Here is a 26,763-nt window from a genome sequence, read left to right as displayed (position 1 = left end):
AAGTTACGAAAATACATACAAGACAAGATTTTATATGTATTTTGCACATATCTACATTTATGTAAGTATGTATAAATACATAAATATTCAACTTTAAGAGAGTGAAAATACATACTCATGGCGAATTTGTAAATTTCTTAAAATGGGTCACATCATGTGTATATATTATTGTTAGAAAAGCGTAAGAGGTTAACGATCATACCAAAGCGAAAGTTTTCGGTTGAGATAGTTTAAGCATGTTAGCTATAAAGAAATTAGCAAGACATGTTATATCGTAAAATTATTAGTTACTATACTAGCTTAGTGAACATATTCTTTTAAAATTAAAACATTCATAAATAACATTCGACTTGCATTTTAGACAATATATTCTTAAGATGTTATGATTGAGACAAAAAAATTAACAGCAAATTAAGTAATTAATGTAAAACGATGTCACATTCATATTCAAAATCTCTAATACTAAATGTGTTTGTGTTAATGAAGTTGACAACTTGTTCTATGTTTCAGATAAAAAAATTTAGATTTTTGTATTATACTACTCCACTTGAAAAATTGTTTATACCTAAGTAATAAAACATATTGATTATCGTGTGGATATTTTATAAAAACATATGGCTGTGTGAATCACATACCTGTAGGTTGTCACAAATTTCCCCCAAATTATTAACTTGAAATATGTATTTGATTTAAATTGATTAAAGTTATCACTTAAAGTGGTACACACAATTCCAACTCAAACCATTGTCAAACAAATTTTTGCAAGTTGGCATTATGATTCGAAAAGATAATCTTTTAAAACATGTACATATGTACATACAGGTATTCAACATTTAAAGATATACGTATGAAAGATTAAGGTGCATTTTGATGTTATCTTAAGGGAGTAAGTTTTTTGTGCAATAATTGCCGCTTTAGACTTGGTCAATAAACTATTGGCGTGCTCCGTATACGTCACAATTTTTATATAGTTAATAGTTGGAAGCATTGCTGTTTATATTGACTAATATTCTTATGCCTATCATTTCCTATCAAACCTGCCACCTTGACTTCTGCTTTCGATATAAAACTAGCAAAAAAAATTACAAACCAATTTAATATTGTTTTTGTCTTGCTAATCAAAAATGTTCAACAAATACGACACTACGAAACACTATATTGACTACTGATAAGAAACGTGAAGTGACTCACGTGGAGAATTTGAAACCGATCAATGAACTTTTTGGTTATAGCCAAAGTCAGAAATTTTAACTGAGCTGAATAACGGTCGATATGAGTATGAAACGTTATTTTTTGTAACATAACTTATTCCATAGCTGATAAAGAAATATTTCCGTAGATGTAACCCTATGACTTGTAATTAAAAAATGACTTCGCTGATTACTGCCTTCAGGATTTAAGGATTACCATTATTATGTGCATACTGTATACATATACATTTTTAAAAACATGTACATATGTACTTATTTAACAATTACGTTATTTTGAGACATTGATTTGTATATATTCCAATTTGTCATGCTATTCATGTTGTATCGGCTCCGTTTCGGTTACAATAGACCCGCCTGTCGTGGGAACGGCTGTTTTATCGATCGTATTGGCGTAATACAAGTAAATTATTGATTTCTACAATGTTTAATGTTTCAAAAGTACATCTAAAAATATATATCTAAATATACCGTAAAAATCCTTCAGTATCATAGAATTTATTTTCAGGATCCTCCGTTTGATCATTAAATGTGTTTGAAGAGCAATTGTAAACCCCAAGCCTATGCATCATACCAATACAATATCTGCTATTTTAGTTAATCAAACTATGACTTTGCACTTTTAAATTACATAAAATGGCAAAATCAGAAATACTCCCACTAATACATGCATATGCAAAACCCAGCAGACAAATGGTGTAGTTCTCAGCAACAACAAAAATACAAATATGTGTGCAAGTACGTAATCGATAAAAAAACGTTACACTCATTAACGCACATTATTTTCTATTTATTTTGTAATGACGCAGCATTTCAAAAATATTTCCGGTCCTTAAGAATATTGCTTGAAAAAAATAATAAATAAGTTAAAATTTATATATTTCATAATAGAACTTTAGTTATGTATTTGAATATTTGTTACTAGTGTGGGTTAAATGACATTAGTAGCCCAAGCACTTCAAAGCCAAAAAGTTCCCGCAATTGACTTGCACAGTGACTTTTATTATGTATGTATATATGAAAATATATACATGTATACCAAATACGTACACAAACCACTCGTAAAATACATAGACGCTTATCTCAGTACTTCAACTTCTCTCAGGCACATTTTTAGCTTTTGCTCCCACTTTTTAGGCAACTAAGAGCTGATTGCGCTCCCAGCAACTGGTGGCCCAGCGCACAATTAAGACTACTTGGAGAGGCAATAATGGTTTATGCCCCATCTTTATATTTTCTAGCTGTTAAGTTCATACAAATGTATGTACGTATGTATATCTGTAGACACATTCCAACTAGCCATCAATAAATAACAAAAAACATTATTGTTGCTCGTAAATGCCTAACAGAAACGCAACCGCCAGCAGACAAAAAGGTAGAAGCGTTAGGTAGTTCAACCAGTTGGTGCGAGGTGCTCGAACGCGACGGTACAAAGCTCTTTATATTGTGGAAAAATCAGCGAAAACGAAACCGTACGATCTTTTGAACTTCAAAAAAAAAAAGGTAATGTGGAAGTGAAATTTTTGTATTTAATCGCTATTGGTGACTGTGTTTGTTTGTTTGCTGTTGTGTCAAACTCTGTGAATCGCAATTTTAACGTTTTGATTTTTGTGTAAATTTTGTGTGCAGAGAAATATCTCTAAAGATCGTGTTCAACCAAGCAAAGAGAGTCACGAACAAAAATTCTCATTATATATGTATGTACATATGTACATAGTTTAGTCATATGGCCAAAATGAAATGGCAAAATAACGTTAAAAATCCCCTTGTGTAAATATATATGTAACAAGAGAATGTGCCGTGAAAGTTTCAAAAAAAAAATCAAAATTCACCGGTAATTAGAATTTTGATTGAATTGCACAATACTCAGTTGATATGGCAGATAAAAAGTTAATTTACAACTCAATTATAAAAATTCACTAGTTTTTAATTTAACACAAGTGGGTTGTTTTTAAGTGGTGCAGGTGACTAAGGCTTTTTTATAGGGTTAGAGGAAGTATTTTTCGTGCTCATTCATTCTTACTATATGTGGGTACAAGTACATTTCTGTTTTACATACTACACTACGTACAAATGAATCAATCAAAACATATCTATTTGGTATATATGTACACGCATATATACTTTTTATAATAATTTAATTGCCAACGTGCTGGTTGGCCTTGATGATAATTCTAAATTATAGGTTTTTAGTTTTATTTGAAGTTATAATGTTTTAATATGCACTACCACAAACAAAATTGTTTGTTTTATACTTTACATTTGAAGTGAATAACGGAGGCTTTTGGCTTTATTTTTACATATACTATGTATTTTCGTACACGCAAGTCGCGAGTGAAGTTTTTTGTTTGGATTACGATTCTTGAAGCAACTGTTATTAAATACACCGACCGGTATATACAATACATATGTACATATGCATAATTACGTAAAGGTTTGACTGTGTTTGTGCATTATTCTTGAAATGTTAATAATTTTGAAGATCGCAATGTGACTGCTATAATTGAAAACCCGTTTATTTAACTGCTATAAGTTTTTATACCCTGAACAAAATCAAAAGCATGGTGGAAAACGTTTTTATTTGACAAGATATCTTTACAAAATTAGACACAGAATATTTTCCAAGCCAACACTACAATTTAAAAATATATAAAACAAAATTTCGATCGGTTTACTATAGCATACAAACTGACTGATCAAAATAAAGTGTTTTATGGATTTTTTTTTATTTATTTATGAAGGGTATTCTAGCTTGGAACTTAAACGAAGTTAACGTTTTTTTAATTAACACAGTAACACATACAGATAAATATATGTACTTATGTATGTCTATGGTATTAACTTTAAGTCAAAAATAATAAATACAGCAGAAACTGCCAAAATAGTAAAAGCATTGACAACTTAATTGCTTTTGATTCCTAGTCCAAACAATCTTTAAAATATTCACATATTTTTTAATAAGCTAAATTTTTTAAATGTTAATATTTTTAAAATCAATAAATATGTAATTAATGTGAAGTCATCAACACAAAATAATTACCACATAAAAATCCTGAGAATTAAATACGTACAATTTATAAACAAATTCGAAATAAATATTCTGTATTTGTTGCTATCAAAGACTTATCGAAAAACAACAGAAATATAAATTGCAAACAAAATCTTGAATATTTTTTTAATTTTAAATTTTTCTTTACAAATATTGTTTTTTTAGTGCGCGTTCTAACAAATAATTATATTCATGAAAAACCAAGAAAATAACATAAATTTAAAACAAACGAACAAATCTTGACACTAAGCCGAGAAGAAATTACTATTATTTGTTGTATGTACATTATATGAATATCAAGCACACGTACTGAACATCCTTATCTACGAGCTTTATGGGTGTTTTAATAACGATAAGAATTATCCAGTTACGGACTAACAGAAGAAGCAACCTTGTCGCAAGCATAATAAACTGGATCAACAAAGTGTACCAAAAGTAAATAATTAATTGCAACATTACAAAAAATTAAAATAGAAAGGATTCAAGTATAAAACTCTTTTCGTTATTTTGTCAATTGGGGTATTTCGCGTTGAAAGCGTCAACAGCAAGAAGTGTGCAAGAAAATCAAAGATAAACAAAATTACGCAATGTGGGCGTCCCGCGAAAAACATTGTACTATATAAATAGCCTAAATATATACGATTGGGTATAGGGAAAACGTGGTTAATGATATGGCATGCAATTTTTCTGCTGTATCACTATGAGTTTCGAAAAGCAAGATAACAAATGGGGAAGCCTACTGATAACAGTTGATACATATGCATGTATGTATGTATGTGCTTTATAGGTGAATTCTCCCTTAATTACGATAAGAAAAATGCAACCTGGATAATCGTATTCGTAAAAATTAAGTAAACAAGTGTATACATATACATTTACTTTAAAATATATATTTCAACAATAAATCATACAGTAATACAGTTGGCGTCGGGACATGAAACAGGTAGCTTTACATTTTCCACAAAAACGTCGCTAAATAAATGTGTTTAAACTAAATAAACGAACTGTTGTTGATATTGAGAACTGTGCGCAAAGTGATGACCGAATGCACAAACAAACAAAAAGTTTGCTATCTACATATGTACATATGTACATGCATTTAATACGGTATGAACATTTCATATTGTTACGAAATTACAATGAGTGCTGATAAAAATATAATCATATTTATAAAAACTCACATATGGTATCTGCTCCAGACGAGCATATACCCTAAACAACACAAATTAAGTTGTGAAATATGGAATGAAACCTCTAATAATATTGTTATTTTCTAGTATATGCGTGTACATAATTTTTTTTTAACTAGAATACAGTTTAATTTCTATATAGATGCTTCATATTTGGCGATTGATATAAAAGCTTTTTTTACCAATACTTCAAAATAGAGAATAGATAAGATAAGATTTCATAGTTGAAATATGCAATAGATAGAGTAATCTAAAAAGCATTACCCATGTAGTTGAAATTCAGATTACTTTCAAGTTCTGGTTTTATTTCTCTTATTGTCGGAGCCACTTAAATATGGAAATAAATAGCTCAAGGTAATTGATTTTTTCTTACAAAGTATACATTTAAAGGGTGCAAATTTCATTGGTAGTATAAGAAATACATCAGTATTTATTAACAAAGAGTGTCAGCTTATCTCTAAAGGCTAATCAACACTGAATTTTACAGGCATAAATAAGTGTATACATCACATGTGTAAGAATAAATGCAGAATATTAAATAAATATAATTGATTAAAAGTCGTATACGAAAAGCAGTGTTATACATACATACATACAAGAATATGCACATACGCAACAGTGATCTTAAAAATAAAAATGAATTAAATCTATCGGACGAACGGGTTCGGTGCTATATTAATTGGCTAACTTGCAGATTCCGCGATTGAATAGCATAACACATTAGAAGTTTTTATTAACGTTTTTCCAAAATTGATTTGGATTTGCTTCTGCTATACAAACGTTAAACAGGCCCAGGTTTCATATACACATACATACATACATATGTACATTATTACTCTTGTGTATACCAATGCGTGAAAGCAAATTTACTTTAAGTATGTTTATTTAAAGTCTTGAATTTCAAAGCCATATATTTTGCCAGTTGGGCACATTTATTTGTATATGAACAGTGTGGGCATTTGAATTATGTACATATTTATAATTTATGCAGCTTTGTTAGTGTTTACGTTTATCACTTGGATTTATTGCGAAATCGAGTTCTTTCGAAAAATCGCATCATACACGTGAAAGTAAGCTAGAATTTTTAAAAACTACTTGATGGAAATCAAAATAAGTGATAGCATTCCTCAATATCTCATTATCGAAAAGAAATTACTCTCACAATTACTAATTAATTTACATAATTTTGCATGTATTGTTCTCTTCGTGGCCATTGCAATGATATTACAAAATAAAATACAAACTTAACCAAATTTTAAGAGTTTATTTTTGAAGAGATTTTTCAGCACAATTTCTTTTGTTTGCTTTGCTCTGTACTAAAAGTCAAGAGATTTGAATGATAAGAATAATATCAATATTTGACTTTCAATTCTCATAAATTGAAATATGCATTTCTCCAATTTTAAATGTCAATTAATGTTGAACTTTAGTAAAAATATATGTATTTTAACATGTGTTCGTATATATGTAAGTGCTTAAGTATACACGTTTATATAAAAGCATGCACTTTTTGCTCAGGTCAATTACCTTCGAAGAAGATGTCAAATAAAAACTCGTCAAGACGTGCTCTCCGATTCAGCTTCTAATATAGGAGAATAGTTCCACTTATGTCTATATGTACACATATTTTAAAGTTTTGTATAACAGGATCTTAGAGTAGTAAATAATATGCATGCTAATTTCTTTAAACAATTTAAGATTCCACTAACACGTTTTAGTCTTTGGGTAAAATTTACCATTGTTGTTTCGGAAACTTGTTTAGCAGCTGTCAGTAAGCTGTACTTGAGTGCTTCTTAAATAACCCATAAAACCTGAGGCTAAACTGCTTAATGTTACTTTTTTCAATATATGGAAGATAAAAAACGCAAAAGCACATTTTTACTAACATACCAGCAAGACTGATGACATAGCATTTATGAAATTTTAAATATAAAATAAACATAAATCTATTTCTATATCTAAAAATTTAGATATACGCACTCATATAATTATATTTCCGCGGTTTCATACTTCATGATGTATTTTTCTCCTTCTCGATACTAAAACGATTTGTTCATGTTCTACTCAATTTCAATTACAATTAATTAAAATGCATTGTGCCAATCAGCAGTTTACTAGGCGTTCGTAATTGTTTTCACAACCAATTATTATTGGGTTGCCGACAGTTTCAGCCAAGCGTCTTGTTTAATTAACACATTTGTGGTCGAATAATAAATCTAAATTATGTGAAAGTAAACCTTTCTGTATACATCACTACTGCATTTTCTACATAAAAATGTATTAATTTATGAAGCGAGTAGTTGAAAACGTGAAAAAAGAGGTTATACTTTATCTTTCATGATTTTGCAAATCACCAAAAAAAAAACAATTGATAAGATACCACCAACCTCATTAAAACATAATATTTTCGTCATTACCTGGTTTTGGCTGTACAACTTTATATTCACGTGGAGGCGCTAGTGATTCATTTAACCCATCACTATCTTGCGTGCCAGAAAAGTATTGATTGAGTTCTTCTTCCACTTCATTCTGGAAACAAAATTTTCAGTAAAGAATTACATTATATCGGTGCTCTTGATTTGTAGTAATTTCACTCACCTTGACAAATTTTAAATTTTTTTCAAGTAGACTTTCATCCGCATCTAAAAAGTTCTTTGGATGAGACATTATTGGCAAAATGTAAGTTCTGTAAATAAACACTAGAAAATTCTTTACAAGTTGCAAAACTGTATTAAAAATGAAGTTGATAAACAAACTGTAGAATGAAATATGTACTGTCACCGTAAAATGACATTCGTTGACAGCATTTAGCTTTGTTCGTTTTTTCAGTAACGCAGAAATATTTTGTAGACTACATTACAGGGTGCTACAAGTGCTTAGATTAAATTTAGAGAAGGCACACAAATCATTTTATTTCTTCGGGTTTAGTTACTCAGAAAAACGTTGTATATAGATCGTGTAATATAAAATTTTGTTCTTCAAACTTTTGATTTTTTTTTTGTATTTCTACAAATTACGATACGGTTATCAACATTAGTAATTTTTTCTCTAAATTTAAATCATACGAAGATCTCTGTATAACAGCTGTTTTACATTTTCCAATTTCAGGTTAGCAGCTAACTAGCTGCGCGAAGGCCAGTGTTCAATTTGACAAATTACTTATTTTGTTACAAACATTTCATGCTTATCCAGATATTATAACAAAACGCAATTTTATCAAGAAAAAGCAAAGTGTGTTAAGTGTTTAATCCTGCTTTGAAGATCAAAATGACAGATAGTGGCAATCATCCTATGGATGAGTTTTGCGGCTCAGAATTTTGGGTAAGTTACAATGCATTGCGATATTTTCATTTTAAAACCTTTTTTAATCTATCGTAATAGAGCGCAAATCAAACTTGGTGGACCAGTGACCCAGATTTTACAAAATGCTTTGAAAAGACTGTTCTAGTATGGGCCCCATGTGCATTTTTGTGGGCTTTCTCCATATTCGATTTTTACTACCTGAAAGCAAGTTTAGATAAGAACATCCCTTGGAACAAACTTAACATAAGCAAATTGGTTTTGAATAGTGCTTTGCTTATTCTTTCGGCAACCGACTTTATTGTCGCTTTAGTAAAGAAGGGTGATGAGGCTACAGCCTCGTTAATATATCCTGTTGATATCTGGGGTCCTATTATAAAATTTGCCACTTTTGTAAGTAACAATGTTTATATTACTTAGCCAGTTAAGAATTCATTATATCTGCTTTATCTGTTTTAGTTGTTGCTGTTCATTTTTATACCTCTGAATCGAAAATATGGTGTGCAGACGTCCGGCGCACAATTTCTTTTCTGGTTCCTGCTTGTAATATTCGCAATTCCTCAATGCCGCACCGAAGTGCGTGCAAGTAATGAGCGAAGTAAGATATTGAACTCTGACGTTGCAGACAAACCTGACTATTCGTGGGATGAATACAATTATGTTAGTTACATGATTTATTTCGCACTTTCTTGCGCAATGCTATTGCTGAACTGTTTTGCCGATGCCATGCCCAGAGAAACTAAATACAAACGGACGAATGTAAGTTGTTTAACTATAGTGCCTGACTGGAATATATTTAGCATACGTTTTTCTTTTTAGAACGAAATACCGGAAAGTTCGGCAAGTTTCTTGTCTCGCGTGACATACACTTGGTTCGATGGTATGGCGTGGAGGGGTTATCGAAATCCATTAGTGGAGAAAGACTTATGGGATTTGCGTCCACAAGACAGCTGTAAAGAAATCATGCCAATATTCGCGTACTATTGGAATAAAAGTGTGCACAAAAACTATAAGAGCCAAACACCACCACAGCCCAAGGCGCAGTATAGTAATGGAAAAGTGGAATTTGAAAACCCCCATGGGCGTTCAGAAGAGAAGAAAAAAATCACATCCATAATGCCACCTATTATTAAATCATTTGGAGGAGTATTTTTGTTTGGTTCATTACTGAAATTTATCTGTGATTTACTGGCATTTGCGCAACCTCAAGTGCTCAGTTTAATTATAGGTTTTGTGGAAGATTACGCCGACGAAAATGCCGAAAGACAACCCGAATGGAAGGGTATTTTCTATGCTATGCTCCTGTTCATTACAGCTGCTGCACAAACATTTATCCTGGGACAATATTTCCATCGCATGTTCGTCGTTGGCTTGCGCATTCGTACTGCACTTATAAATGCTATCTACCGCAAAGCTTTAGTTATATCAAATGCAACACGCAAAGAATCGACAGTGGGTGAAATTGTCAATTTAATGGCTGTAGATGCGCAACGTTTTATGGATTTAACAACGTACATAAATATGATATGGTCAGCGCCGTTACAAATTGCCTTAGCCATGTACTTTTTGTGGCTCCAACTCGGACCTTCCGTATTGGCCGGTCTTGCTGTGATGATCATTCTAATTCCTGTTAATGGTGTTATAGCCAATCGCATTAAAGTATATCAGATCAGACAAATGAAGTATAAGGATGAACGTGTCAAACTAATGAACGAAGTGCTCAGCGGCATAAAGGTGAGGATATAAAATGTCTAAAGCCATAATAAAGTGATATTTCTTTATTTATATATATTCGTTTACATTACAACACTAAATTATTTGGGTTGTAGGTGCTTAAATTATATGCTTGGGAGCCAAGTTTCGAAAATCAAGTGCTGCAAATCCGTGAGAAGGAAATAGAAACTCTAAAAGCCGCCGCATACTTAAACGCCGGCACCTCGTTCCTATGGTCATGTGCCCCCTTCTTGGTAAGCTGATATAATTTTCCGAAATACCAACATTTCTTCTATTTACAGCACTATTCGTGTGTCTTACGATAAACATGAATAAGTAAAATGTATATGTTTTTTATAATAAATTTTGCATTTAAAAGGTCTCCTTAGTTACTTTTGCTACATACGTTTTATCAAGTAATGAGAATCAGCTAACGGTAACCAAAGTATTCGTTAGCATCGCGCTGTTCGAGAATATGAAACTACCGTTGGCTACGCTGCCAATGTTATTTATCGATTTGGCTGAGGTAAAACATCAAATTTGTACGGATTGGTGAAGAAAAACCTCATAAAAACATCAAAAGCAAAACAAAACAAAAAAAAAAAATATATGTTATGAACTCACTCATTAACTACTATAATGCGGAGCGAATATCTATAGCAATGATTGCAAAACACATTAAGTGCAAAGAAAACACGTAGTTTCCACATTGCTTCGAACATCTGAATGCAACATTGGTGGCAGTAGTCGTAGGAAATGATTACAAATAAAAAATTCAACGCCTCTAGTGCATTTCTAAACTCTCTTCTATAAGTTATAATATTCATTACTTCATATTCGCCGTTTCACTATGATAACAAACAAATTTCTTATATTTTATTTCTACCCTTCTAGGTGTCATTGGTCACATTCGGTACATATGTTTTAATTGATGAAAACAATGTTCTCGATGCAACTAAAATATTCGTTTCATTATCATTATTCAACATTTTGCGCTTTCCATTAATAATGTTGCCCATGTTGATAACCAACATGGTTCAAGTAAGTCGACCTGATTTATATGTGTATTATTACATGTGTTGTCGTTGTTTTTGTGTTTTGTGTTTACTCTGTTGATAAACGATAAATCGTTTATAGTGCTCAGTTGCATACATATACATATATATATGTATATATATGAACATGTAAATTATTTTGTAAATATTCCCTGTTTCAATCCTTTTTTGCTGAAATTTGTAAATATAATGATATTTAAAATTAAATTTTGCTTAATATCTATAACACAACTTCCCAACTGACTTGTAAAGCGCTAACTTTAATATTTTTAAGTTAAAAAAAATATAATTAATTAAAAAATAATATGCATATTTAAAAATTAAAAAATAATAATAATTTTAAAAAAATTTCTAAACAAAATTTCAAAATTTTTGCCGTTGTTGACAACACCCACCGTACACTTGTTATTTGTTCGGGTAACCGAACATTTTAAACTCTTGCAATTTGGTATTATCAAAGCCGGCTTGAATATGTAGTCACAGCGCCCAACTTCATATTTCGACGAAATATACGTACATATATGGCATAAAGTTAGCCGGATGTTTCAAACTCCTAAATATCAGTTTTATGGTGTCTAAGGCAAGTTTTTACCCGATTTTATTAATTCTAGGCACAAAAATATACCGTTATTAGAAAAATACGCTCTCTCAATTTCATTAAAATATCTCCGCGATTGGTCAACTGGAAATTCGAAAATCTTTATATTAGATACATATGTATATGGTGGCCAGTATTGACCTGATTTAACCCATTTTTAGTACAAGGTATATTATCAAGAAAACATTTCTCCCAAATTTCAATAACATACAGATTCACCGATATTTTCGGCAAAAAGTTAGTCATACGCACTGGTATTCACATGTTTGGTATGTGGTGCTTGAAAAGTTATGGTCAGATTTTGACTCGAGATGGCTTACACAAAGCCACAATTTGGGCAAATGTTGGCGGTGCCTCACCCATCGTCCAATTTTGACAACGGGTATAAAATTTAATGTCTCCTCTTTAATCATCCCGATCATAACCCTATATACAACTCTATTATTTTAGCAGAGCACAACTATTATACTCTGTGGCAGCATGTTGCAAGAGTATAACAATTGCTTGGTCGCTTTTCGAAATTCACTATAAGCAAACCATTTATAATTGGCTTAAATATAACGTTTTTCAATAACTTGTAGCAAATAGCACTTGGTTTACTGTCATATTATAGTTTTTAAACTAAAAAAAAAATATAAAATGAATTTTCATTTTTCGCTTTTACTAACAAGGGATAATCCATTAATATATGTGCATACTCAATGTATGAGAAATTTTACTCAATATATAAACTAACTTATATTTATTTCTACAACCCGTTTACACCTCACCAAAAAAAAAAACACAGACTCAAGTTTCTGTGAAACGTATTAATAAATTCATGAATAGCGAGGAATTGGATCCAAACAGTGTCCAGCATGATCCCAAAGAAGGTAAATATAATGCGAAACTTTTTTATGGTTCACTCTTAAGTCTAGTTTCATTAAAATTTTCTAACTTTCAGCCGATCCAATGGTCATCAGAAAAGGTGCCTTCTCTTGGGGTGGTGGCGAACAGACGTTGAAAAACATCGATTTGACAGTGAAAAAAGGCACATTGTGCGCTGTTGTCGGTACAGTTGGTTCCGGCAAATCTTCACTTATACATGCGCTGCTTGGTGAGATGGACAAATTGTCGGGTCGCGTAAACACAGTTGGCACCATTGCCTATGTGCCGCAACAGGCTTGGATCCAGAATGCCACACTACGTGATAACATTCTATTTGGCTTAGAATACGATCGTAAACGTTATAATCGTGTAATAGATGCGTGTGCATTACGTGCCGATATCGACATGCTGTCAGCAGGCGATCAAACTGAAATCGGTGAAAAAGGCATTAATTTATCTGGTGGTCAGAAACAGCGTATCTCTTTGGCGCGTGCCGTCTACAGCAATGCTGACTTGTACCTACTTGATGATCCATTAAGTGCTGTAGACTCACATGTGGGCAAACATATATTCGAAGAGGTGATTGGACCGAATGGTCTGTTGGCGAAAAAGACACGTGTACTAGTCACGCATGGCATTACGTTCTTGCCGCAAACAAACAATATATATGTGATGAAATTGGGTGAAATTAGCGAAAGTGGCACCTATCAAGAATTGTTGGCGGGCAAAGGCGCTTTTGCGGAATTCATTATACAACATCTGCAAGAGTCCCCTGATGAAGGTGATTTAGATGAGATTAAACAACAATTGGAGGGTACCATCAAATCGGAAGAACTGCTAGGCACATTCGAAAAGGCCATTTCCTTAGCACGTACTGAAAGTTTGTCAGATTCTGTGTAAGTTTAAATATTATTTGTTGCATCTTAAAGCCATTAATCTCTTTTTTTGTTTTTATTTGTGTAATGTAGTTCTGTGAAGTCGCTGGAGAGCAGTAGAGGTAGTTTACGGCGCCGCAATATTGGTCGTCAAGACTCACAGGCTTCAGCAATTTCAACATTGTCGCAAAATAAGACTGACGTGGACGAGGGTAAACTAATTGAAACCGAAAAATCAGAAACTGGTGGTGTGAGTATTTGTTTTTATATAGTTTATTTCCTTACGTGAAAAATTTACGATATTCATATATTTTTTCATCATCAATACAGGTACAAATGCATGTTTACAAGCATTATATTAAAAGTGTTGGCATTTTCCTATCACTTGCTACCCTCGGTTTGAACTTCATCTATCAAGCATTTTCGATTGGCTCTAATTTGTGGTTGACAAAATGGTCGAATGACAGGAATGTGGAAAACGACACGGGGCTGCGTGATATGTACTTGGGCGTTTATGGCGCTTTCGGTTTTGGTCAAGGTAAGCACAATGTTCTCTAACTCTATACACATAATTAAATGTAAATTTATATTTTTTTAATGTATTAAGTGTCTAGTGTTTTTATGTTTCTTTTGAATTTGTATGTCTGCCTGGCGTTTCATAAAGCTTTTCTTATTTAATGCATTTATTTTGTTATTTTCTATAATTGGAATTATTTCATTTTGTACATACCATATTGAAAGGTAACAGGGTATTTTTTTTGTGCTAGTCCAAAACATTTATTTTCGTATTACTTTATGGTCTCATTATTTCGTATATAAATATTACTTATTATTTTGTATTTTAGTTACTTATTTTCTATTGAATTCACCTTCTACTAAATGCTGGCCCTTGAAATACTAACGCTTCTCACTTGCAATATTGCTGCCATCATTTCTGGCACTCATAATCCTTGTTCAAATTTAAAACAAAGTTTCAAACTTAAAATGTATACAGTCCCCTACTAACGTTTGTTAACACTATTACTAGACTAGAAAGCACAAAATTTCTTAATTTTCAATTTTCACTCGAAACTTCTATGCCTTCTTGCACGTTTGTAAATACAAAGCAATTTCATCTGCTACGTATGTACATATATGCATACATATGCACTTTAATGCATAATACTCAAAGCTTGGCACAATTATATGGTACTTGGTTTAGCGGGTAGACGTAAATCACGCGGTTATATTGATTTTATTAAACACTTCTTTCGAACACAATAAAATAGTGCTTGGGAGCTATCTTGCTACACTTGCCGTTTCCATCGGCTGCCTTTATTGCTCGAAGGCATTGCATACACACCTTTTGCATAGTGTTTTCCGGTGGCCTATGGAATTATTCGATACAACACCATTGGGAAGACTTGTTAATCGCTTCGCGAAAGATATCGATACAATCGATACTGTATTACCGCACAATTGGAGCTCCGTCATGATGACGGCTTATTCGGTAACTAATTTAGAAACAAAAAAAATATATATTTTTCAAGGTTAATAGCATGCAAACATGGCTTTCGACTATAAATAGCAAGAAGTTTCAACCTAAAGGCAAGAATGATTTAGAGAGCGATATCTCAATAATATGGCGTAATCAACATAACTGTTTACAGTCGAAATTTGTGTACCCTTAATAAATTTCATATGCATCAAAATCTCTGTTTTTCCTCATATTGTGAAATATGTTACTTAATACTATCGAACAACGAAATTACAAAAATAAGTTTTTTTTTGTAAACACGCGAATTTGAATTTGGCTAACATTGGAATTTATGTGCTTACATGTACAGCATATTTAAAAGTTTCATCTGGTTTAAAGCATAATAAAACCAACCAATTTATACTCGTTAGACGAAACATTTGTTTCCGAAAAGTATTGATACTAACCAGTGTTCCTTATTTATCATAGCATAGTTCACTATTTGTTTACTATAATCATCAATTTATCTAAGTCTGACATCAATATTTTATAAAACAGAAGTTTATATACATATACATACAAAATTCATACACATAGTACCCAAACAATTTATTTGCATTTCTCCGCTAAATATATATTTCTATATGTATGTTTATTATACCAGATTTATGTGCATACATACATACATACGTTACGTATCACTCAAAAACATTTTTGTTACAAAAGCGAAAACAAAGCAGTTCCAGCAGCGCAATTTCTTTGCGCGACTCATACCTCTTCATACATTAGTTTTTTCGAGTTGCTTATTCGCCAAAAAGTTGAAGACTTAGCTTAAACTAGTGGTTGTTTAGAAACTATAACATAATTCGACATATATTAGTGTATGAATACATAATATTTGCTTTTCTGCTTGATGTTGTAATCGCCGTTAGCAGCAAAGCTGCTACTTCGGCCGACAATTGTCTGCATTTTCGTTGTCCGTTGCAAAGGTTGAAATGAAACCACCTAAATTAATATACTTAATTAAATGCTTACTACTAAAATGCATTTATTATTCTTTTTTCTTTTAATTGGCTATTATTTTTTCACACAAAATGGACAACACCAAATGCGAATAATGCATGCATGCATTTGTCATAATATCACCTAACCTCAATAGTGGTTTCCAGTTACTTTTCCGTATTGACGATATCATTGGGTTGTATTTATTCATCAATTATACTACACGATCATTTATTGAAAAACGTTTACCGTTTACCAATGGAATTTTTCGACACTACACCACTCGGCAGAGTTGTGAATCGTTTCTCCAAAGATGTTGATACCATTGATAATGTTCTACCACAAAATTGGCGCGTTGTCATTTCACAACTTTACGCGGTAACTTTCATATCAATTGATTTTATTTCCAATATTAAACAATGTGAGCTCAGCTAATCAATTCTGAAAACATTTTTTTGAAAGCTGAGCACATATGGTTTAATGTCAAAGCTGTATTTGCAATTTGCTGCGCATAAACGAAATTCATATGCCATTAAATTAAATTAAGTAATACTCACCGATCCAAACGGCTGTCGTGGGAATTGATTCATATTCCATACAAGTTTTCGCTTAAAATTTCGCAGCGAACATATTTTTTTATATACAGAAATATTTTACTATTTATATACACAAATACAGCTTTGAATTTTATCAAAATTATGCCATACATTTTTTTAAAATGAAATTGCATTTATCAGTCACTTAAAATTCAAAATTTTTGCATTCAAAGCATTACATTCTTTCATAAAAAAGTTCGCAAATAATTCTGAAGAATACTGCCGTGATGAAAGTCTTTGTTTAGATAAAATTGCGTTCGTTCCGGTTCGGTGGTGAGAACGGTAATCTACTTTATCATATTTTCTGCTGTTTGGTTACAAAAAACTCGGAATTGAAAAGTTCATAGCTTGCGATGCACTGATCCACTAAATTTGTGCGCTAACTTCAACTTCCTTGCGGCAATCTAACTGCGAATGTTTTCACACCGACGTTCAAAAAATAGTTTTCTCATCACAATTTACTTTAATTATTTATATTTAGAAAGTTGTGCATAACACTGTTCATCATCTCAATTGGCATAATAGAAAATTAGACACAATCCTCATCATATTACCTCATACATGTCGAGAAGTTAGGTTTTTACTGTAAAAACAGTGACTCCTTTTTAAGCGTGTTCAGTTGCATACCTCAATCCTGCCCCTAATCATTTCCCCAATAGACGAAATATTAAAAAATAATACATATTTAATTCCACCCAGTACATACATATACATGTTAGTAATGTAGTTTAGTAGTTTTTTTAGCGAATATTTATTACATTTTTGTTTTTGTTGTTGAAAATCATTTAGAAACTAGTTCAAAGATACTACATATAACTTAACTACAATATACCTAATCACACTTACTTACCCAATCGTAAATCAGCACCTTTGTTTGTGACTCTGCACCAAAAACAAATATTGTCAAAGAGTTCGTTGAACTGATTTCTTATACATATAAATTGTTTTTATATTAAAAACACTAAACAATTATACAAAAACTCCTTGCAGTTGTTAGTCAAGCTAGCTGTTCGGTCACATTGGCACTCGGCTGTATTTATTGTGCTAAGGAACTTCACAATATACTACTATCATGTGTATTACGATGGCCCATGGAACTTTTTGATACGACACCTTTGGGTAGAGTAATCAATCGTTTCTCAAAAGATATCGATGCGGTTGATTTCACTTTACCACAATTATGGCGCACAGTCATAAGTCAATTTTTCTCGGTACTAAATAATTTTCCGTTTCATTAAACATCCTTTGCATAAACGCGCACACATACACGCTCATTACATATACAATACAGCAAAAACAAAAAAAAAAAAAAGCAATTTGACAATACTATCGAACCGCAAACTTAAACAAACAATTACGAACTCATAACCTTGTATATTTTGACCCTAATAATCTTCGAAACAAATCTAATTTTTTTTTTTCAATATTTACAAAAATTTGTAATGCAATAATGAAAATTATATGGCGCTAAGTAGGAGATTATGTTGCAATGTGCACTTTTAGTTGTCTTGCAATGTGTTAATGGTTTTTTGTCTTAAACCCACTTAGAGAACTATATGGCGTATATTTTCAACCGAAATGTGCACCAACCTATCTCTTATGAGATAATCTGTTATATATGCTTCACAATCACAAACCGCAGAGAGGTTTACGCTTAAAAACTCTTTATTTTAATAGAGTTGCAAATATTGTCTTTACTTTATTTGTAGTTTTTCATAACAATCAGCTGATGCATGTAAATAAATGTAGCATTAATAAACCCTCATTGGAATGCACTGAGTATGCCCCTCAGATTTAGCGACTAACCTTTTTTTCTGCTTTTGGCTTCAAGCGCATTTACTTAACCGCTATATTAATTTAACTTTACTTTTCCTGTGTACATTTGTATATAATTTATGGAAATTTGCATGCTATTTTTTTTTGTAATTGTTGCCATACCATTTTTAATATATTTTTGATATTTACATACAAATATGTATATAAAAAAAATATTGCTGACATTTTCGAATTTTATGCTATATTTTCTACTTTCTATTTTAACATTCGTAACGCTACCAAAAACAAATATATCGCAAAACAAAAATATGTAATTTGCAAACTTAAAACGGTGAATTTGCATTCGCTTAGTCATATCGCGGTATTTATCTGGACTGTGTTTGGCATTTGGTTGCCTAAATAGCTCCTTGGAAGTATTTGTAATACTGGTTAAAAAGGTAATGCGTTGGCCAACTGAACTATTCGATACAACTCCGTTGGGCCGCATACTCAGCCGCTTCTCGAAAGATATCGATACGTGCGATAACATACTGCCGGGTGTGCTGCAACAATTTATGTCAACACTCTTTGGGGTAAAAAAACAAAACAAAAATAATCCACTATAACTAAAAAAATATTAAAAAAAAATACTATATAATATATATGTATACATACATATGTATATTTGTTACACTACAGCTTTTTCGTATAATTAATTTTACAAGGCTTCTGAAATTAACAAACGCCTACCAGTAATCCATTCATAATAATAGGTGTCGGTGTGGCTTTAAAAATTTAAATTATTGCATGCAATTTAACCAAAAAAAGTCAAAACGGACGGCATGAGTGCTAAATATGACAACGTATAAACTGTAAATGAATAACAAATCTGGACGATACATTTACTAACTGTGCTCATTTCAATATTAATGCGATTTTTTTTCTAATAATAAAACTTCTCAGCAGATCGATTTTTTTATAGGCAACTGCAAGCAATTTGGCTAAAATACTTTTGTGCCTTTGCAGTTTCTCCTATAAAAGTCAGTCTACTTATAAACATGCAAATGTCGCCATTACTTGATTTAAAACCCATAAAAATGCACAACTCCATCGGTTGCATGAAAGTTGTTTTTTAAGTTTAAGAAATTATTGACTTTAATATTTAAGTTTTTTTTTTTTTTTAATTTTGTTGTTTTCTTTGCATGCTGCTTCTGCATTTTAACGCAGTGCTAAGGAAATATTTTTTTTTTAATATTTAGTTTTAGCGGTGTAGTTGATTAGTATAAAACTTTATTTTACTTTATTATCGCTCATTAGCGTAGTTTATGCGATCGAAATGGCGTATTCAAAAGCCATATACTAAAAATCATTTTTGAGCACTCTCGCATTGCAGCTTTCTTCTTTATATAATTGCTTTAGTATAATTTTTTCTGGTAGCCATTCCATCATGAGCCCTAAGTAGATATAAATTAGATATCATACATTTTATATAACTAAGTTTTATTTAATATCTATTTATTTTTACATAACTATCATTATTACATTATTATTATTTTTACATTACTATTTTTATTACATTTATTACCATAGTTAACAATTATTGCTTTACTTTTACTATTATCTATCGTTATTTCGTATTATATCAGCTAAATTTTAACGATTATATTTAGATACATTTTTTGCAGCAGCTAAATTTTAAAAATTATTTTCATTATTATTATTTTTTTTTTGCACTATTTATTTAGTAAAATATTTTTCTTGCCTTGTCTCTATTACATTTCAATTCAAAACTCATGTTTTCCTTCTTTTCTTGCTGTTTTTAAATCAATACTAAAAACATAATACATTTTCGCAATTTTGTAGGTTATGAATCATTTCCAAAATATTAGCGCACTCATAGCAGAAATTTCGGTTGCGGATAACCGTACATATTGCTTAAACACCAATAGCTCTCACAAGCGTTTTAACTGATTTTTAGGTATGGCATGTCTTCTTTTACACCACCATATCTTCGTTTGCCACCGAATTTTACATAGTCGCCATTATACATATAATACTTGAATAGGTGCAAAATGTTCATAAACATCCAACAATGCGTGAAATTTCGAATTTCTTGAGATTCTTCAACCCATTTCATAAAAAAAACTCACATATGGCCATGAGATCTTTGGTTCATCCAGCTCCTCAAACTGGTTATAACGAATGGCAGCACAAAGACACTTTACCCTTTTTTCCGGAAATTTCAGTTAAATATAATTTTACTGTGTTTATTTTCCTCAACTTACCGTAAACACGACACATCCCACTCTTGAACATATCATGGGTGTATATGCCGGAAACTGTGACTGTGTTGAAACATAGGCGTGTTCGCTTATTTCGCCGTCGTACTGGTATACACTGGCACACTCAAGGCGGCCAAGGAGCTCCACAATGATCTGCTTAAGTTTATAATGCGCGCACCGATTTGCAATTTCTTCGATATCACGCCACTAGGACGTCTTCTGAATCATTTCAGCGGTGATATGGAAGTGATCGATGAAGAATTACCCGGCACACTGGATAGTTTCTTTACAATAATTTTTATGGTATTTATATTGTTTTAGTTCTTTCAATTTCTTCTTACAGACTTGCAAAACATAATTGCAGCCGTTTACGTAATTTATGGTTTGTAATTTCACAAAATTTTTATTCATTTTTATTTCACTCAGTTCATTTTCTTCGAGCATACAACATTTGCCAATCACAAAGTTTCCATACCTTTAACTGATTTTTTTTTGTTTTTCTTGTGCAAAAAAACAAACCGCCCAGCCCAGCCCAACATTTATTTAATTTAGTTAGCAAGTTTGCACACTAGTGGCGTTTTATATGATATTTAAAACTTATACACTCATATCTCATCCGTATAGCTCTTTGCAGTTACGGCGCATCTTTAGCTGTTGCTGTGGCCACAATTCACGCATCTTTACGAATATCCCACGAACTTTATAGTAGCCTCTTACATTTGCCAACCGAATTTTTCGATATAACGCCCACTGGGCATATTTTAGATCGTTGCACTAGCGATGTGCAAATATTAGACACAATAATGCCGCTCAATACGCGAATATTTATGTCGACCATGTTTCAGGTACATGCACTTGATTATCTTGTGAGAAAGCATAAATGTAAATATAAGACCTTTCTTTATGTTCACATGATTGTTATAATTCTCTTCTTTACATTTCCAGTTACATTTGTAAATACATTAGGGAGCCCGTCACATCTTATGTTGATTGATTTTTTTGCAAATGTCTCCTGCAGTTTCCATATTTGCCCTAAAAATAAGAATTCAACGTAAACTAGCTCATTGTTTTCAATTCAATTAATTCTCTTTTTTATTGAGTGGCATTTTGACGTTTTCTGTTATAATTGGTTCGCTGTTGCTTGCATTTTATACGCAATTTACATTTCGTTAGGAAAATTTGTATAAAAACTCGAAAAACTTTGTCCCAACCTTTTCAATTGTATGTATGTAGCCTATTATTTTATTTATTTTTCTATCTCTTCAAATATATTTTTTTTTTCTTTTTTGCCAACCAATTTCTGCAAAACTTAAACAAAATTTTTTTAAAACCTCATTAAATGTACAATTGAGCAAGCACAATTAGTTAATGATAAGTAAATAACAGAATGCCTATAGGCAGTAGGTATAAAATATAATTAATTGGATTGTTTATCAAAAATATTTATTTTTCAATTTATATACATATAAATATGTATGTACATATATAAAACAAAATTCGAAAGCAAAAAAAAAATAATTATTATTATAAAGAACTATATATAAGTTATTGATATGTTATCGTAAGACCGTTATTAGCTTACAGCTCAAGCTGTAAAAAGTACAAAATTGCTAGCTACTACCCTTTTAGTTGTATGTATATACAACCCATATTAATAAGTTACAAAATAAGTAAGATTCTATTAATGCTTTTTGCTTATAGTTACTAGCTTATACAAACTTTTTGTGTGTGTATTGGGCGATCTGTATGCATTTAAGAATTTAGTGTATATCAAAAAGGAATGACATAAAAAATTATATGTTCGTGCCTAACGAGTGTAGAAATATTTTTGGCTGCAATTAACTAACTACGTAAACTTCGAAACCGTCTGTGTTTAAATTAATAACTAATACTGTTATCGTAATGTTTTATGTTCATCTACATACATATATTTACGAATTGGCAAGTTCTGACATCGTTTCAAATATCTACCAAATTGGTAGTTAAATGTGCACCTAACAGGGTAAACTTATATAACGATTCTTGTTTTTGTTTACTTTTGTGCACCTAACAGGGCAAATTTTTTAACGGTTTTTGTTTTTGCTTACGTTCATCAAAAATGCATGTCAATACGAACATAGGCGCTGCAATGAGTATTTAATTCGGTGCATTCTTGGCTTCGAAACACAGACATATATGTATATGTACATATGTGTTCGTGCAAAATTTCAAGCAAATTATGAGCGCACTGCAAACATTTTTTGACATAATACGTTATGTACGTAAATATTACTACCGCAAAGTTTAACAGAAGCCAGCCCTGTTATATAGGGTATGTTGTTTACATCGATTCACTGACGTGTGTACGAAATAGAAAACAATCAAAATGCCACCATTGCAATGTTACAACTAATAACAAATCATGCTCATATAATGATAATAGCGTAAATAATCTATGTACGTATGTATGTGTGTTCCATAGATTTTTAAATAACCAATGTGGAATTGTCACATGTCCATATAATTGAGTGCATTCAAATGAAATTCCCTAGAACAAAGATCTTTCCCCAAAAATCTTTAAGAATTACCAGCAACTTGTAGCAATTTGAGCCAAAATTTTACACTATCACTCTAAATTGAAAACAAACAAAGCTCGTTGAGATCAGCTAATTGTATAAGAATAACGTTAACAATTGGGCTATATCAATAGTATAGTATAGTATTTGTAATGCATCTCAAAGTGATTAAAGTTGCGTGAAAGTTTTATACGTTTTCTTTTTCGATAAAATCAAAGTATTTTAAGCATTATTGGTACATATATGAATGTAGTAGTTAGATATTGGTTACAGTAAATACATACATACATACATTTAAATGTATATCTCTAAAAAAAAAAACCACCTGTCCTGTAACTCGTTTGCAGCTGCAGTGTCATATTTAATGACTGTTGCCCCATACTTGGGTGCTTTGCGTGCAGCAACTGTGATCCATTTGATGCTATTAAAAAATATGCTACGCGTACAACTGAACTTTTTTGATACAACACCCACGGGTCGTATATTGTCCAGATTTTCAAAAGATGTTGATGTCGTTGATACAAAACTGCCACAATTAGTTGATGACTGCCTATGGTGCGGTTTTCAGGTATGCATATAAATACTAAATGCGTTCGTTTAGTTTCAGCGGGTTGCGTATTAATGCCGTATTTAATATACAAAATTTTACAAATATAATCAACAACACGTACATACATACACACATTATGTATTGTACAAGGTTATTTATGTACATATGTCAGTTTACTTACTTGAACGCTAATAATATATTAATGTGATATTATAATGCTTGCGATGTTTATAAAAAAAAAACTGTTAATATTACTTTGTTGTTGCCGCAACGCCTTAGACTTGAAATTGTATCGATATGCACACGATTACTGCAAATATTTAGGTATTTGAGGAACATAGCCGTCAGTAGGAAGGAAAAAAAATGATCTGTAATATTCTGAATTATCTTGTTTAATAGTAGGGATTATATTTCGAAAACAGTTACTGCATGAAAATTTTGAAAAAAAAACATAATGCTCGCATTGTATGTGCTCGAAGTACTCAAGTTAGGTTTGATATAGAAACACAATTACTATATGCATACATACATATATAATATACTGTAGATTCTCTATAATTGAAATAATTAAAACTGCTCAGATTGCTACATCAATATCAGAATTCTTAAAATTGCACACGAATTTATTGTATAGCGACTTCATCCCCTTAATTTATTATTATGTAATTATATATATTTTTTTGTTTTTGGTTGCAAAAACGCGGTAAGATTAAGTAAACAAATTAGAAAATGTATATCACTAAGTTTTTGAATCAAGTAATGGCATTTCTAACCTCAAAAATATTCTGTTATAAACATAACCAAAAAAAATAAATCCGTTCATTATTAACATCATGTTTCACAAGTATAACACATTTTTAAATACAATTTTCCCAAAATACATATTAACATATTTATTATTTTCCTTCTTCGATTGCTTGTTGAATTTCATTTAACGCAATATAAAGGTTATGGCCACTATTGTGGTGATCAGCATGTCGACGCCGATTTTCTTGGCAGTCATTGTGCCCATAGGCTTGCTATATTATTTTGCGCAACGATTCTATGTTGCCTCTTCGCGTCAATTGATGCGTCTGGAATCGGTGTCGCGTTCGCCAATTTACACGCACTTCAATGAAACGATCACTGGCGTAACGACCATACGTGCTTATTCAGTACAAGATCGGTAAGTACACATTAATTAATGAATAAATGCAGAAATTATATATACACATGTATGTACATATAACATACTTATAATATAATACCTTTAATAGCTTTATCGATGAATCTGACAATCGCGTGGACAAAAATCAAGTCTGCAAATATCCTTCATTAATCGCAAATAGATGGCTAGCTATACGTCTAGAAATGGTCGGCAATCTAATTATTCTCTTCGCAGCACTTTTTGCCGTATTAAATGGTCAATCGAATGCTGGCCTTGTCGGTCTATCTGTGAGTTATTCTTTGCAAGTGACGCAAACGCTCAATTGGTTGGTGCGCATGACTTCCGATATTGAAACAAATATCGTGGCTGTGGAGCGTATTAAGGAGTATGGTGAAACAAAACAGGAGGCACCATGGGAATTGGAAAACTCGAAAGTACCACGCGATTGGCCAGTGGAAGGTCAGGTGGTATTTGAGAATTTCAAAGTGCGTTACCGTGAAGGTCTGGATTTGGTTTTGCGTGGCATTAACTTTACCATCAGCGGTGGTGAGAAAGTTGGTATAGTCGGTCGTACAGGTGCTGGCAAATCCAGTTTAACGCTGTCTCTGTTCAGGTGAGTTAAACGAAGGTGGTAGTAGTGGTGGTACTTTTAAAGGTTTATTTAGTTCATATCATATTTATTTTTTTCACGTAATGCGCTACTATTTATTCAAACAAATTATGGTATCTTTTTAGAATTATCGAGTCAGCCGGTGGCCGCATTTTAATAGACGGTGTAGATATTGCTACATTGGGCCTGCATATGCTACGCTCTCGACTCACAATCATACCACAAGATCCAGTCCTATTCTCAGGTACACTGCGCATCAATTTGGACCCATATGAAGTGAAATCGGACGATGAACTATGGAAAGCGCTGGAATTATCTCATTTAAAAACTTTTATTAAAACACTTCCTGCCGGCTTGAATCACGAGATTAGTGAAGGTGGTGAGAATTTATCTGTGGGTCAGCGTCAGTTAGTGTGTCTGGCGCGTGCTTTATTGCGTAAAACGAAAGTGTTGGTGCTTGATGAAGCTACAGCTGCTGTAGATTTAGAAACAGATGATTTGATACAGGTATGAGAATTGAGATTTAGATGATGCATAATTAGAAAATTAATTTTTTTTTTGTTTTTTCTTTCTTTTATAGAAAACTATTCGTTCGGAATTCAAAGAATGCACTGTGCTAACAATTGCCCACCGTTTGAATACTATAATGGACTCTGATAAGGTGATCGTTTTAGACAAGGGTGAAGTATCTGAGTTTGCTTCACCTGCGGAACTACTAAATAATCCCAAATCGGCATTCTACAGCATGGCAAAGGATGCCAATCTAGTGTAAATGTATTATTTAGTTATCACCTTTTTCGTTATGAAGAATTTCGTTTAGTTTATGCGAGTTAAAGTTAACATTATTGAATACGTTATTATAAGCAAACACTCAAACAAACATAACAGTAAAAATAATACAAAAAACAAACAATTAATATACATATATACATGTATATATACGTTCACATCACTA

General features: G+C 31.9%; 2 protein-coding genes and 1 long non-coding RNA gene across 14 annotated transcripts in view; 1 reads left to right on the top strand and 2 right to left on the bottom strand.

The window, feature by feature from the left end:
• LOC105231192 (PIH1 domain-containing protein 1) overlaps window positions 1–8,228 on the bottom strand; it is a 9,598-nt gene extending 1,370 nt beyond the window's left edge. Inside the window, exons 1-2 of the mRNA XM_011212349.3 lie at window positions 8,046–8,228; window positions 7,865–7,976 (exon numbers count right to left, since the gene is read on the bottom strand). Coding sequence (XP_011210651.2) covers window positions 7,865–7,976; window positions 8,046–8,114 — 181 coding nt within the window. The 5' untranslated portion in view covers window positions 8,115–8,228. The remainder of the gene's footprint in view (window positions 1–7,864; window positions 7,977–8,045) is intronic.
• LOC125778828 (uncharacterized) lies at window positions 1,308–2,249 on the bottom strand. Its single transcript, XR_007422965.1, has 2 exons — window positions 1,680–2,249; window positions 1,308–1,626 (listed from the first exon to the last, which is right to left on the bottom strand). It is a non-coding gene; the product is annotated as an uncharacterized LOC125778828 (long non-coding RNA).
• Window positions 2,558–26,763, top strand: LOC105231193 (multidrug resistance-associated protein 1). Of its 12 annotated transcripts, XM_049458079.1 has the most exons (17): window positions 2,558–2,711; window positions 8,556–8,768; window positions 8,829–9,140; window positions 9,207–9,506; window positions 9,567–10,481; window positions 10,577–10,714; window positions 10,840–10,986; window positions 12,901–12,985; window positions 13,057–13,876; window positions 13,949–14,105; window positions 14,186–14,393; window positions 21,026–21,107; window positions 21,653–21,791; window positions 24,999–25,216; window positions 25,308–25,811; window positions 25,934–26,315; window positions 26,389–26,763. In XM_049458079.1, the coding sequence occupies exons 2-17, from the start codon at window positions 8,715–8,717 to the stop codon at window positions 26,578–26,580; spliced, it is 4,653 nt and encodes a 1,550-aa protein (XP_049314036.1). In that variant the 5' UTR covers window positions 2,558–2,711; window positions 8,556–8,714; the 3' UTR covers window positions 26,581–26,763. The 12 variants fall into 12 exon arrangements, with proteins under 12 accessions (XP_049314036.1, XP_049313998.1, XP_049313992.1 ...); XM_049458041.1 differs by lacking the exons at window positions 10,840–10,986; window positions 21,026–21,107; window positions 21,653–21,791 and adding exons at window positions 11,355–11,501; window positions 23,849–24,069; XM_049458035.1 differs by lacking the exons at window positions 10,840–10,986; window positions 21,653–21,791 and adding an exon at window positions 11,355–11,501 and having other exon boundaries at window positions 21,026–21,249.

This window comes from Bactrocera dorsalis, chromosome 1 (assembly GCF_023373825.1).
Source record: "Bactrocera dorsalis isolate Fly_Bdor chromosome 1, ASM2337382v1, whole genome shotgun sequence".
Classification (NCBI taxonomy): Eukaryota; Metazoa; Arthropoda; class Insecta; order Diptera; family Tephritidae; genus Bactrocera; species Bactrocera dorsalis.
The sequence above is the reverse complement of the archived record's forward strand: the minus strand, read 5'-3'. Positions and strand labels throughout refer to the sequence as shown.

Excerpts from the sequence above, each read along its gene's own strand:
- LOC105231193 (XM_049458035.1), top strand. The coding sequence starts at position 8,715 with ATGACAGATAGTGGCAATCATCCTATGGATGAGTTTTGCGGCTCAGAA. Across the intron at positions 9,507-9,566 it reads CTAAATACAAACGGACGAAT|AACGAAATACCGGAAAGTTC; the intron begins GTAAGTTGTTTA and ends TTTTCTTTTTAG. Across the intron at positions 14,106-14,185 it reads AAAAATCAGAAACTGGTGGT|GTACAAATGCATGTTTACAA; the intron begins GTGAGTATTTGT and ends TCATCAATACAG.